Genomic DNA, 15,262 nt, shown 5'->3' on the forward strand with positions numbered 1-15,262 from the left:
TTTTGCTAGAAATATGAGAATGGTATAAATTAGAAAGTATAATATTTGAATATGGAAGAAAACATTGAAGTTACATGAATAATTGGATGGAGAGTAGGTTATAGTTTTTGTGTAAGCTTAATAATTTGTTCATCAGAACTTTCTGAGTGGAAGACTTTGGGTTCCTCTAAAATGGGAAGAAAGCCTATAGATAACTCTAGTTACATGGTTTGCTTACCTACAGTTCCACCAATCACTTTGAGGGATTTACTGTAGCTGGTTTTGCACCAAACTAAATAAAGCACCGGCTAAAAGAGGAGATGAAATCCCCATGTCACACAGAATGACATTGGGTACTAGAAGCTGTTTTTAATAATGTTGGAAATGAACCTTGCAAACCTCTGAGTAGTACATATGCTATAAAATGTCTATGCTTTGAAACAATGTCTCCTGTAGCTAGTACCTGATTTCTCAAAGAGGTAGCATTTGTTTTGATCTTTAAGAAATATATTTAAGGGTTATTTTAATCTGTATTTTCTGCTGATCGTTTTATCAGAAATTTTATTCCAGTACCATGAAGATTTATGCAGTTATTAACATGTTAGCAAGAACATAAAGATGCTCTTCTCTTAGCCAACTCAGTTCAAACTGAGTATAATGTAGGAAGATTTTACTTACTTATCTAGAGGGGCATTACATCAGATATTGTGGGTAAAGTCTTGTGAAGTACAAAGGGAGGAATGTGGGGCAGTCAGAAAAAAAAAAAAAAAGACCGTTTGACCATTGCTTCCCTTTGTTTTGAGATTATTTTTTTTTTCAAATCTGTTGTTGAGCAACTTTGTTGCCAAGCAGTGTGAGGAAAACAAGGGAAAGCTGGCAGATGTAAACAGCTTTATTCCATTAAAGATGGTGGTCTTACTTGAGGGAATTCATGATTCTGCATTTGGAATGCTTTTTTAGAAGCAACTTGAATATATAAATCTTTAGGGATAGTCTTGCAAAAGCTGAAAATCTGTGTTTTTCTTTAGGAGGTCTTGGAAAATGTACAACATTTTTTTTTTCTTTTTTTTTCTTTTTTTTTTTTTTCCCACTGTTGAAAACTTTATACAATTCCTTTGTTTTCCCTTTAGCCTCTTTTCCCCAAGAAGAATTATGAATGCCTAACTAGCTGCGAATTCCTTAAGTACATCCTGTCTGTGAAGCAAGGGGACTGCCCAGCACCTGAGAAGGCCAGTGGTTTTGCAGCTGCCTGTGTTGAAAGCTGTGAAGCAGATAGTGAATGTTCTGGAGTGAAGAAATGCTGTTCCAATGGATGTGGTCACACATGCCAAGTTCCAAAAAATCTATACAAAGGTAGAGGTTATTATTAATATATACTCATACTAGGCTAATAACTTCAGGCCATAGTAAAGTCTCCTAGAAAACCACGACTTTTATGTCATGAGAGTTTGTATGGAGGTGAATACATAGAGGGACATGTGACTGGATGCAGAAAGGATGGATGGACAGAAAAATGTTGTTTGATTTTCTGATTTTTATTTTTATTTTTTCTTTATGAAGGTCATATCTGGAAATCTATGGAATGTAAACATGTGGCTATTATGAATCATCTTAAGTAGAATGAACTTGCCAGTTTAGGTGAAATCTCACTTAATTTGATGCAGTTGAGAAAGAATGCAGCAGGAAAATATTTAATGATAAATAGTTCAAGTTGTATTAATCACAAATGACATTTATGATTATAAGCCAAGTAGATGGGACTACCAAATAGGAAGTGTGAGATAATAAGGCAGTGTATTTGGAATTGGTATTCTTAATGACCTAGGAATAAAATAGTGACAAATGATAGTGTCCACATATATATTACTGCATTATTTACAGCTACGGCACCATGAATTATTCAGAAGTTTTTAATTGCCTTGATTTGAGTCCTGAGATTCTATGAAAAAAGGTTTTCCTTGCTACCCATCAGCAAGAACATATAGATTAAGGAATGATTTGTGCTTAGACAAACTCCAGATTTTAATTTCTTATGATTAAATTTAAAAAAAAAAAAAAAGCTTTTTATATGGAAATACTTTTAAAATGTGCTTCTAACACACAGTAATGACCATTTGTGAAACACATTTTCTTGTTGCACAGAATTGGAATATTTTGTTAGAAATGCATTCTTCTACTTTAGTGATAAAAAATAAATACTAATCAGTTATGCTTCTGATAACTTGGGCTCTCCATGGAGATCCTAATCAGCAGAACTCTGAGCTAAGCTCCAGGCTTAGATCTGAATCCAGTTTTATTTCCATCTGCGGAGCTCCAGTTGTTTGCAACCTTGAAAACACTGGGGATGAATATGTTTGAGTGAGGTCAGAATCGTTGCCCTTTCCTGGGGTATAAACCTGCTAACAGCATTTGAAATAGAACAGACTATAGTGATTTTATGTATGTTTGATAACAATAAATATCAGGTCTGTTTTGAAGTTGGAAGTGAAATATGTGAAAGAGACGGTGATTTGTTTCTAGGTTCATTCCATTAACTGAAATGTTGATGCTTGTTTTTGAATGTCCCTAGTGATGAGAATGTATGTCAGAAATAATGCTCTTTGACTTTTGAAACCTGGGTTTGAATATACAGGATTGGCCATCAGGAAACGCTCTCTAATTTACTTACAAAAGTGAAGAAGATTTGATGTAGAAGTCATAGAGGTTGACTAAGCATAAAACTGATGAAGATGCTACTTGAAATACTTTGAACAGCAGGCACTGTGATCCAGATTTCCAATATAGAAGGGAAATTCTCTTGCTTCCAAGAAACTTCAGAGCAGCTTTGTAAAATTGTAAGGGATTAATACACTGTCATCCACGCCACCTTTTAGAATAAAAAAATATTAAAAAGGGATTATTTACTTCTTTCTTTCATCTTCTTGAGAAAATTGAATAGTGATAAACTCAGCATTTGTGTTGCATGTGTAACGGTTTACATGGTCAGGCTTCATACCACAATTACAAAATTGCATACTGCAGGGCATTCCAGCAAATGTGACAGCTGGATAAGGTAAAAACAAAACTAGCAAACAAACAAACAAACAAAAACAGATGGCATGCTTTTGGAGAGGACACAAGATCTGACAGGATATGATACGCTGTATAACTGCATACTGCAAAGTCTACTGTTGCTCAACCTAATTATATAGAAACAGAATTAACCTTCTCTAAGATCTTATCACCTATCTGCAGGAGGTGCTTGCTTGTAAGAGCATATAAGTCTTGCAAAGGAAGGGCAAACCCAATGCAGTACTGCCTTCTCAGCTGATGAATTCAGCTAATTATCCTATTCAACCTGTCTTTCTGCAACAAAGGACAAATAGAAGCTGAGCAGGCTTGCTATTCATTTCCTCCAGGGGTAAATGACCTTCCTGTCACTAAGGAAGAGCAAACTCTGCAAGCATGACTAAGATCTAGTGAGTAAGTTTAGTGCTTATTCTTATCATTTTGACAGCACTCACAGCTAGAAAATGAACTCAGATTGAATCTAAAGAGTCTACATAAGTTGCTAGAGTTGTGCTGTTGATCAAGCTCTAGAGATGAAAGTTACAACAGCAGATATAAAATACTCATCTGATTTAACTGGATTTGCCCTCTAGTACTGAGTACTAAAGCTGAATTCTAAAATAATATTAATATAAGTATACTTACACAGAAGTCACATATTGAAAATGTCATTGGATTGACTGTACTTGTTATCCCAATTGTTTATTGGCTTGCATTCGGTATAGAGCTCAAATTGCCATATCATTATATAAATGCACATGTATTTTTTCATCCATGTTAGGAGTATTGCTACTCAGTTATGTAGTCTTCACATTTTTTTTCCCTTTGCTGGTGATATGAAATTTTTTGTCCTACTCATCTGTCATCTGCCACATCTACCTCCTTTACGTTGTCTCAATTAGTAAAGGACTTCAGAAAGTGTATGTTCTTTCTCTATGGCCTACCTCTTTTTTTTCTTTTTTTTTTTTTTTTTTCCTATGTGGAGATAATGATGTTATAAATTAACAGTAAGTATATAAAGTAAATTTGGTACTTAACAAATATAAATGGGAGGAATATATCTGCTTAGAAATAAGCTTAAAAACGCAGAACAAAAAGGAAGAAAAAGTGATGTCCAATGTTTGATCACATTCACTTTGTCTAAATACACATATGCATCCCTAAGTAAGGATATGGACATGTATCTTTTTTCCACACTCAGATGGTTACTGCTGAAAAATTACCCATCACCTTTTTCTTGTTCGGAAGGTAGTGGTCTCTCCAGTGTGATAGTACACCAACTTCTGTGAACTTTCCAGGCCCCCTTTTAAAAAAAAGTTTCAGGGTTCATACTGTCTAAACCAGCCTAACCAACTTTGTCTGGAACATGTTAGGGAGCAATTACTAAAGCAGACCAAACTGCAGATCTGAGCAAAGTGAATTGTGAAGAGAATGTTGTGACATTTAAAGGCTATGATGGTATGACAGTGTCATAATTGGGTAGTTGAAGCCAGAACAGTCATCCAGAATTTAAAGATTTTTTTCATGTTTAATGAAAAATAGTTTTGTATTAAAACAATTGTGTACAGCTTTAGAGGTGTTCTTTTCTGAGTCTTTGAACAACTGTTTAGAATTGTACTGGTAACATAAGTGTAACCTTTACTGTCCGAAACCTTACCATAGAAGCTTTTTGAATTCCTATGGAACCAACATTTAAAATACAGATTTTTATGGTGGAACAGCGTGCATTTATTTTTCATAGCACAGAGATGCATGTGTGATTTGAAAGACACCTTTAGAAATGTTTTTTCCTGGGCTCTGGTACTGCACATATACGACAGTCAGTGATTTGAATTCTTCAAACACTACAGACTTCAGAGAACTAATTTGTTCCAGCATGATGAAAGGGCTGACAATTTACATAATAAAAAGCACATTGAAGAATGATTGGATCTACACATCTGGATATGAAATTGATGATGCTGGTTCTACAAAAGTGTTTCAAAATGCACTTGTGTGATGCTCTAGTCATTTATGCTGCTGCAATCCATCTGCACACAATTACATAACACCAGAGAGGCTGAGTAACTTGCAATCAAGTGAATCCAACTGCCCCTAATGCAGAGCAGATGGAAGTTTTCTTAACATGCAAATTGAAGAATTATTGTACATCATAATTAAAGAAGGATTTTCAAATATAGAAATTGGAACTGACATGATCTGTGATGTTTGTTATACTAGGCTAAGGCATCTGGCTGTGGAATGATATCCAGGGTTTAGACTGAGTTAACCAGAGTTTAGTACTGGATTTTCCTCAGGTTGATTTTAGGTTTCTTCAATGGCTACAATATTGATTTTTATTGACTTGTAGCTAATCACTTAATCAGATTTGGAAGACATCTTAGAATATAAAAGCAGTTTGTTTACCTAAGGAAATTTGGTACTCCAGCCAACTATGATAGACTGAGTAGAAACATTTATATTACAATTTATAGAACCAGTGCATACAGATGGACTTGTTGGCCCCCGCTGAAATGGTGAAATAACACAAATTCATACAATAACTTGGTAAGAAGATTCGTATGTCAGCATAAAAGTCTTATATGTGACAAAATGATGCACAATCAAGTATATGAGCTCCTAATAACTATCTAGGGAAATGTATCTAACACTTGATGTGTTGATTTAATCAAAAGATGCCAAATTGGAAGAGTTGTTTTTTCTTACAAGCTACTGCAAATATTTTCAAAAAGGCAGTGTTATCAGGAGCAGGAACAACAGGAATAACTGTCCTTCAGTGGCACGATGTAAGGAGAAATTACCATTAAATTTTAAAAAGAACTTTTTTTCCCTGTAGTGTAGCAATTGCACTGTATATATCAGATACAACAGTTATATTTCAAGAAGCCTTGGAATTACCTTTCCTAGATTTTAGGGAAGAGTGGAGAATGACATATCATATAGTATGGCTGCAAGCTGCTCAGGAGAAGGCAAGCAGCATACTTGCATACATCAGACTAATGTAAGATGTGTCAGATAATCCTGTTACTGTAGACTACACCAGTAAAGGCTTAGCTGGGGTCTGTGACCAGTTTTAGGCATGACTTTGGAGAAGAGCTGTGTCCAATGGGATAATTTCCACAGGAGAACTGCAAGAATTGCTGAATGACGCTGTGGAAATTTTATCATTAGATTTGTTTAAAGACAAATTAGGTGAAAATCTGAATGACAAGTATAGATAGCTGCTTGGGATCAAAGGGTCTTTGTCCATCTTATCAAAGCATAAGGAAACTCTGAGATAAGTTTTAGCTCACAACTTTCAGATTCTTAGTACCTTTAGTTTTTAAATGAAATAAATAATTTATTTTTTTTTTTTAAACAAATTTTACCGTTGGCAGAGGTAGGCTTGCTGTGAACACTTCTGAATGTGCATACTTATCAGCCTACCTGTTTCCCCACTTTTATTCTTCCATTTGACAAACCATCTTTTTTATTATTATTATTTTTTTTTAATACAGCTTCACCTACAGATGGTTTCATCTTGTTTTGTAAATTATTCAAATACATTTGTTTGTATGTTCCTGTTGCAGGTGTTCCACTGAAACCCCGGAAAGAGTTAAAATTCATAGAACTGCAATCTGGAGACCTGGAGGTGAAGTGGTCTTCAAAATTCAATATTTCCATTGAGCCTGTGATCTATGTTGTTCAGAGGAGGTGGAATCAAGGAATCCATCCTAGTGAGGATGACGCTACTAACTGGCAAACAGTGGCACAGGTCAGTTCTTGGTAAAATGGTAAGAATCCCTAGATTCCAGACAATGATCTGAAGTTCCTCATCAGGTCAAAGAGTTAGATCACTTTGTAAGTAAGGAGGTTGATACACAGCGACCCCTTTCTAAGGTCTCTCTCTAAGTCATGAGCTAGCCACAGGCAGGATCCAGATCTTACTCCAGTGCTCAATGAGCTATTTTCCAGACTTATTCAGCAGAAATCAGCTTCAATATTTTTACTTGCAGTTTTTCAGTTATAGAAACATCAAATGCTTTTGATAGGTATAGAAAATTATATCATTAAAAATGTGTGAATATATTAGTAAAGAAGTAAATATTTCTTTCCTTGTCCCCCCAAAAAATAATACTCAGAGGTTTATATTTTCAAAATGAGTTTATTTTGTAGGTTTGCTCTCTACAGATAAAGATCTATAGATCGAGCTGGAGGCTTGATTTTCATAAGACAATGAGTGGTACTTTTCTGTAAGTACATACTTGTGATCTATTCAGATGGGGGTTCCAAAAAGCCATGAATCTCTTGAAAAACATAGAGTTAGATACCAAAATATAGTGAAGGAAGCATATGAGAGACATAGTCCTTTTGAAATCAGTGTGCATGGTCTCCAAGGCATGGCTTGGGTCTTAGCAAAATGCTAAGAAATATACTTGATAAAAAGGCCATTCAATTATTAAAATTAAGAGTGTTAAGACTAAAACATTTATTCTTTGTAAAATCATTTTTTCAGATGTTGCCCTCCCAATTCAGAAAAGCCCATGATGTCATGCTCTTATCACTCAGTGCAGTCCAGGCTGAAAATGTAAGATTCATGAGCAAATGTTTCTTAATGAGAAGCAGCCAACAGAGCATAAATTTTCACTTAGTTCCTTCCCAGTTTCAATCTGTTTTTTAACATGCTGACAGTTCACCTGTATGGCAGAGTTCCAATCGTTTATCTTCACTGCTTCACCCTCATCCCTGCTGACAAGAAAAGCAAAATGCTGATTTTCAAAAGACCTGCAAAATGTCGTTATAGCTAGGAAAAAGAAAAGAGGGAATAAATAGAATCATCCACAAAATAAAGTAAGGATTTGAAGTTCTGTGGCAATCTGTGTTCATTCTACATTCAGATTGTGTAGGAAAAAGGTATCTTAAAATAATGTGAAGCTTGTGAAACTGAACACTCAAAAGTGAAGTCCTTAGCTTTAGTGCAGTACTACAGGGGACAGTCAAAATGTCTTGTCCAGGAAAAATGACCTTCAGCTGAGCCTGGCATGAAACCCAGCCTGTGCAATTGCATCCAAACAAACATGCACACCCTCACATCTGATAAATTTGTAGTGACATTTTTATTGTCTCAGTTGATGAGCAGGTCTTCAGTCTGCATTCTCTATATTCAGCAAACAACTTAGTGCCTTTGCTACTAGGAGAATACCATGTAGAAAACATAAGCCAGATGTCAATTGCTCCTCACAGTTATCATGCTATGTATATGTGCTAGGCTGTAGAAACACAGTTCTTCTGGCTGGTGGGTCTGGACTGCAAAGGTAGCAGCACACTGCTGTGCTTTTTCTCATCCCCAAAATAGACCTCATGCACATTTCTGGAAGCAAGCAGTATATACAGTTGTGGAGCGTATATGAATCTCTTCCATCTCACAGAGATGTACAGGAGAGAGGGTTTTAGAAATGTGTTCCTGTGCAAGAATGGTAAGAATCCTGTCAGTTGTCTTTCCTGAGGGTCTGTCACATGCAGACAGAAGGGCTGAGTTAATCACTATGGCAGGAGAAGCCTCCTCCAACTGACATCTTTCTGAGAACTTTGATGTCTCTACTGCATCATGAGAGATGTGTATTGGATTGTGAAACAGACACCACTGGGGATGTCAGTTGAGAACAAGCTTCAGGATGCCTGACTGGCTTTGTGAGCTGTGTGTACCTTATGGGGCATTACAGGCTGGGCACCCTTATGGGGTGCTAGTAATAAGAATTTCTGTCTCTATAGAGAAATGTAACTCAACGGTGTTTGTAGTTTTAGACGTCCTGCTGGGCAGTCAAATATGTTAAGTGTAATCAGATGCATTAGGGTGTATTTTACCATATCATCAACAAGGTTGGATACACATTTTGACTAAAGTGACCGTGTGGATCGCCTCTGGGTATTTTCTTGTCCATATAACTGAGAATTTTTCTTGTATGATTCCAAAGCATTGGGCTCTGAGACTTTGATTATAGGTAAAGGCTGTGAAGAGCTCAGCCATACAGCTGAAAACTCCTGGGGCATGACAGTCTAGAGGAGATGATGCCCTTTCATTACTCTGCAACTTAAGTTAGAGAGCATGTACAGAGCAGAGGAAGATCACAAAGGGGGTTATAATTTTGAACAACATTTTTAAAGGAATTACTTTTCACTTTTTACTTTTTACTTTCTTCTATTGCATTAATGTGGGTTAACATGTAAGTGTTTTCACATGTCTCTTATGAATTTTTATTTGGTATTGAAAAAATATTTTTGAAGAAGTTCATTTCTTTCGCATTGTATTGTCATAAGAATGTTTTTGATGTTTGCTTTTTAAGAGGGGAGACAATCTACTAATACATTATTTAACTCTCGAAGAATATAAAGAAAACAAACATTGAAAATAATTTTAGTTTTTTATCACTTCAGGAAACAGGAATTTTGTTAACTTTATTTTTCTTTTTCTGTGCATTTTTGAGAACACTTGACGTAACTAACAATTTGACTAATTTGCATTAGTTGATATAAAAACTACAGGAACTAAGATATAAGTTGTTGTAAGTTAACTATGATGTGCAGTTTTCAAAGTGGTTATGCCAAGTTTCTTATACTATTGCTTTTTATGGTTTAACCAATTGCATAGGGCCAGCTGCACTATCCCATGAGAATACAATATATCTGATGAGCAAACTTATTATTCTGCTTGTTGCAATGCTTTCTAAAAATACTCATATTGCTGTTTATATTTGGTACTTAGATATTTAATCATATTAATGTAACGAATTAAATTAATTCAAATATGCTGTGCCTGTTATCTCCAGATGGGAGAGTACATCTCTGTATTGTGAGTGGATGCCAAGTATTTGTACATGCATGAAGGCAGAGGTTAATGAATTTTACTTACTAGTTTATTCCTCTATTAATACAAATAAGGAGCAGTATTTACTGCTAGCTTGATTGTGACAAACCTTAGTGCTTCATCTTGGAATTGTCTAAACTCCGTGGACAGCTAATCCTTTTTAAAACTTTCAGCTTCTGAAACACCTAAACTTCTGGTTCTAAGGATGTCCAAAATTTTCTCAGCTCTTGACAGCAGGAAGTCCCTCCTGAAGCTAACCACCAGTCCCATAAATTGAAGGTTTCTTTCTCCAACATCCAGAAGAAGTTTGCTTTGATAAACATTCTTAAAGAGTGCCCACCTTGTGTAAGATTCCATTCACACAAAAGAGTGGAGGTCTGCTGTCCTTTGGCAGAGTAGTGGATGTGGTACTGTCAAGCTGCTTCTTTGTCAGAAGTGTAAACTTAGTTCTTCTTACACCCTGGATGATACCCCTTCATTCTTTGAACTGTAAATTCTTTCTCACTGTGCATTATTTCAAAATAAACTTCTCTGCCCAGAGAAATTTTGGATGGCCCATCCCTACCAGTGTTCAAGACCAGTTTGGACGAGACCCTGGGCATCCTCATCTAGTGGGTGGCATACCTGCCCATGGCAGAGGGTTGGAAATGGATGGTCTTTAAGGTCCCTTCCAACCCAATCCATTCTATGATTCTATGAAGATAGGTGTGGAGCTATGAACTCATCAGGATAAGGCTGTAATCCAAGATTGATAGTGTGAGAGAAAGGGAATGAACACAATGAAATACTCCTTTGATTATTTTAAACCTTGGAAAGGGGAGAGTCTTCTGTACCAGACTTTGCTACAAAGGCCATCTTACACCAGTTCTTACCTATATATAAAAGACAGAAAAAAAATCCTTGGAGTGGTGACACAAAAATCCCATCTGAATCGCCTACTATGTGGCCGACTTGTATTTTCTCATTCTTTTCCCTCCCTATCCTAAATAATTCTGCCCTTCCCTTACAAGATGTTTTTGAAACCTTCAGTCTGCTTTGCTCAGAGGAAAAGTTTTGCCCATGAATGCAAAAAATGTCATAATTCAATATAGCAGGCAACATCGAAGACACTAAGGAACAGTTTCTCCCAACCTCTCAGACAGAGGATGGGATTGAAGATAGGTCATCCATGCTCCAGGAAAGTACTTTAATCATCAGTCATTTGTATGAGCAGCAAGGAGATTTCTCAAGGCATCTTGAAGAGAAGAGCAAATAATCTCCTTTGGAAAGACAGTATGAGGGGACTACTTTCAGGAGAGGGCCTAAACAGCTAGGAAAAGAGTAGAAATATCAGTGCTTCTTACATGAGTCAGTACTACGCTAATGTCAGCCAAATTATCCCTGTGTGCTGACAGCCCAACCACTTTCTTCTTTCTGGTCACTGGATATGACCTGTTGTTCCTTGGACCTGAGATGCACTCTTGAAAAGAGGTGTCAGGCTACTTTCTGTATTCTCCAGGTTGTGTCATTGTGATTCCATGCTGCTCTTATATAAAGTTATATACTAAAGTAAACTAGTGGGGACTTACCTTTGTCTTTACTGAATTTAGGATGATGTTGAGGATGGACATGTTGGCCAGTGATTTTGCCTGAGGACTCATTTTTTATATTATTTTATTTCAAATGACAAGTGTATTAGGATTGGAACCTAGCTTTAAAACTTTTCTCCTTTAAGTAAATGCATAATAAATAGCCAAAATAATAATAATAATAATAATAATAATAATAATAATTTCAATCTTATAATCATTTATCTAAGAGGTGATTTTTTTGTTTCATCTTTCATTGATTAAATTCTTTAAAACATTATATTGGCATTCTAAGGCATCAGTAAAATTGTTGTTTAATAATTTCTCTAATATTCAGGAAGAATTTCAGGTGTGTGTTGAAATTCAACCCTTAGTTACTTAATACTATGCAGCATGCCATTTAGCAGGCTCATGTTAATACAAGAGAGATATCAAAAGCACTTTCAGTGTTATGATCTCAGCTCCAAACATACTTAAGTAGGGAGAACTAACTGAAGTAATTGAACAAAATATTCAATTTACCAACAGAGTAGTATATCTCAACAGTATTTTGCTCTTTCTTGAAATATGTTAAAACCATGTAAGTTTTGCTTAGAGGTGCCAAAGTAGTTTGTAATGCAGGAGCTTTAGTTACAGATACACCTCCTGCATGCCACTGAGGTTAACAGGAGCTTTGCCAACAAAACCAGTGACGAAAGGAATAAGCCTAAGGCCTGTTCATATATTAAAATAATTTTGGTGATATAGGTTGACACATTATTTAATCCCACAACATCTCACAGTTGCCACAGAAGACTGACAGAAATGAAATACTGTGTTTTAAACAAGCCCTAAGAGAATAACTGAGCTCATGCAAATGACAACTGAGATTCCTCAGCTGAGAAATTTGGGGTCAAGTCTATTCACATTATGCCTACCTTGTAGCTAAATTCAGTAAATCTGTTTTTAAAAATCCACAGTGTTGTAACTAATTAATTACAGTTAAGTCCTGACTAATCTCAGGATCTCAGCTGCAGCAGTATCCTGAATATATCCATGATTTATTTTTCTGTTAATATAGTTATAGTTTATATCACTCTAATTCACTGTCATGTCTTGTCTGTAAATAGTTGAGTATGTGGGTCTTCATGCTGGGAAAAACAAAAATAAACAAACAAACAAGCTAGCACATTTGAGTGCTCTATAGAATGAAAATAGTAATAAAACTGGTTCAGATAGGCTCTTTCTTCCCTAGGAACACCTTCATTCAACTAGATAATAAATTCTACAGGTAATGTAAAAGCTAAAAATTGGAAAAAAGATGAGGCAGATGATGAAAGTGTAGGGACTGTTACCCCAGTTTAAGCTAAATAGACAAATGGAGGACTCTGAGTAGAAGGAATATGTGGGGGCTCAAAGTAGCAAAGCATATCAGTCTGAGAGCAGTCTATAGTGCAGCTTTAAAAGGCTCTCTTTCCTTCACATGCACACACAAACCAGGTAACCTTTTCCCTAAATTTTATTTGTCAACAAGTGACGAGATTAAGCACAGAGTAATATTTACAAATTTTATTGGTTGGGACTTTAAAAATGCCATTGTTGGAGAGCTGAAGCAACTTCCTGACATTCTGGCTATCTGAATTAGGTTGGCAGCTGCTGCTTTCTTTCACAGATTGGAAAGAAAGCAAAAAGCAGAAATTACACCTTGCCTTCTTTGGGAAGTATTTGGCATCACTGCAAGTAACATTGAAACTCATATGGTAGATTTTTGAAGTTACAGAAAACATCTTGTAAAAATAAATAGATGTCACTAAATTTCTTAATGAGTCTGCATCTTGGTCAATAAAGATATTCAGTATTGGTTGTGTAGGCTATTTAGACTTATACAAGTCATTTGTTTCAAGTTCATGTGTTATTTTGATTAAAGAATTAGATTAAAACACAATAAACGTGATGGTCTGAAATAACTTGAAGTTTGGATAATTGAGAGGTAACTGCAAATGTAAAATCAGCCACAAATGGATGAGTTTCTAATAAGTTCTAAAAACACAATATTTCTTATGTACTTGGCAGTGATTCAGCTGTTACCAGAAGGTTGTGTTCAGCTCTGGTGTTTATACCTTAGAAAAAAAATCAGAAACAGTGCAGAAGGCAGATCTTTAAAAGCTTGAAGGAAAAAACAGGATAGAGAAAAGCAGGCCTCAGACTAAAGTGCTTCCTACTGAAAGGGTTCAGGGTGCATCTATGTTTATTCCATATTTCAGTAGTTAAGGCACTCCCTGCAGAAGCTGGAAATTGAATTCATGACACCAGCAGTCTCAGTGGGTGTTGTTGACAGAAAGGTCATCTCCTATAACCTGAGAAAAGTCTGCAGAGAGGAGTTAAGGCTTAGAGTGTCATTTTGACATAAATGCCAAGGATCTCAAGAGGGCTTGCATTCATTACCTGAGGGTTTTGTGTCTCCTATGAACCAGAAAAGGCGGCTTCTCACAGCTCTGGATTTTGTGAAGCCATTTTGGACTCACTCTCCCGTTTCAGGATCTGGAGAAATGAGTCCTTTGATTTGGGGTAATGAATTCCCTGAAATGTCAGTACCTGATCAGCTAAGCCCTATATATTCTGGTGAAAGTTGTGATAACTGAAAAATAATTTTGTGAATTTAACACTTGACCAGTTTTCTAAAGGTCACTTTTCTAGAAGGGACCTGCAATGCACTGTAAAATGTGCTGGTTATGTGATTTTGTTCACTATTGTTGACACTTCTATGTATTAAGGAGGTGGGTCCTCTACCTCACGGTCTGCCTAATGGGTGTCACGTGGCAGAGAGCACAACTAGCCACGTCTGAACGGAAAGTATAATTGTGACATTTTCCCCACCAGACTACGGATGAGAGGGTCCAGCTATCTGACATCAGAGCGAGCAGGTGGTACCAGTTCCGTGTGGCAGCTGTCAATGTGCATGGGACGAGGGGCTTCACGGCACCCAGCAAGCACTTCCGCTCCTCGAAAGGTGAGTTTTGGTTCCCTACAGCTGGCACTCACCTTCTACTCGCTCGCATGTGGAGTGCAACCTGATCTGCCCATTTTTGTGGCAGAAGGTTTTTAACAGGTGGGTTTTTTGGCCATGTTACCATCAGCTTTAGAAATGGTGTGAGATTTGTTTGAAGTCAAGACAGGAATTAAAGGTTAAAGACGTCATTATTCTTTCATCAGTAAGGGGTCTCAACGAATAAATCTCTTTTTAAGCATTTTCCACAGTGTTGGTACCAGACAACATGACCCTGACCTTGAAACACAAAGGAAATGGGGTTTCAACATGTTATTCCAAGATGTTTGTATTAATTTCCTTTATAGTTATCAGTACATTCCTGCCATATGCTTAGCAGCGTACAGGAATATTTTGTTGCCTATATCTTAATTGCAGCATCATTGTTTTAATGGAACTACAGGCTCTTTTAATATAACTTTCTCCTTGCTAGCACTAATCATAAGGGCTTAGGGATAAAAAGGGTATAATAGTGTTTAGTAGTATGTGTCTTTTCATTAGGAAGGCATGATAGACCGTCCAGTAAGTGTTGTAGGAATTTTTGTTGCTGTTGCTGGTTCTGCAAGGGATGTGGGATAACTTTGAAAATATACCAGTAAATGGCACTGGGGGGATGGGAGCTGGAAACAGATCTCCTGTCCCATGATTTTTTTTCTGATGCACTTTTCACCAACACAAAGCAGAGTTTACCCAGATGACTTTCAGGCACAGTAGCACAGGCCTGAAACCATCCCCAGTAGACAATCTGGATGTGGTTACTCTCTCTTAAAGACAGTTAATAATGTGGAAATACCCAGA

At 36.5% G+C, this 15,262-nt stretch overlaps 1 protein-coding gene across 1 annotated transcript in view; it reads left to right on the forward strand.

The window, feature by feature from the left end:
• ANOS1 (anosmin 1) overlaps positions 1 to 15,262 on the forward strand; it is a gene marked incomplete at its 5' end in the record, with an annotated part of 114,962 nt that overhangs the window by 52,990 nt on the left and 46,710 nt on the right. The window contains 3 exons of the mRNA XM_040566171.1: positions 1,110 to 1,332; positions 6,597 to 6,781; positions 14,299 to 14,428. Coding sequence (XP_040422105.1) covers positions 1,110 to 1,332; positions 6,597 to 6,781; positions 14,299 to 14,428 — 538 coding nt within the window. The remainder of the gene's footprint in view (positions 1 to 1,109; positions 1,333 to 6,596; positions 6,782 to 14,298; positions 14,429 to 15,262) is intronic.

Source organism: Cygnus olor, chromosome 1, assembly GCF_009769625.2.
Source record: "Cygnus olor isolate bCygOlo1 chromosome 1, bCygOlo1.pri.v2, whole genome shotgun sequence".
In the NCBI taxonomy this organism is placed as follows: Eukaryota; Metazoa; Chordata; class Aves; order Anseriformes; family Anatidae; genus Cygnus; species Cygnus olor.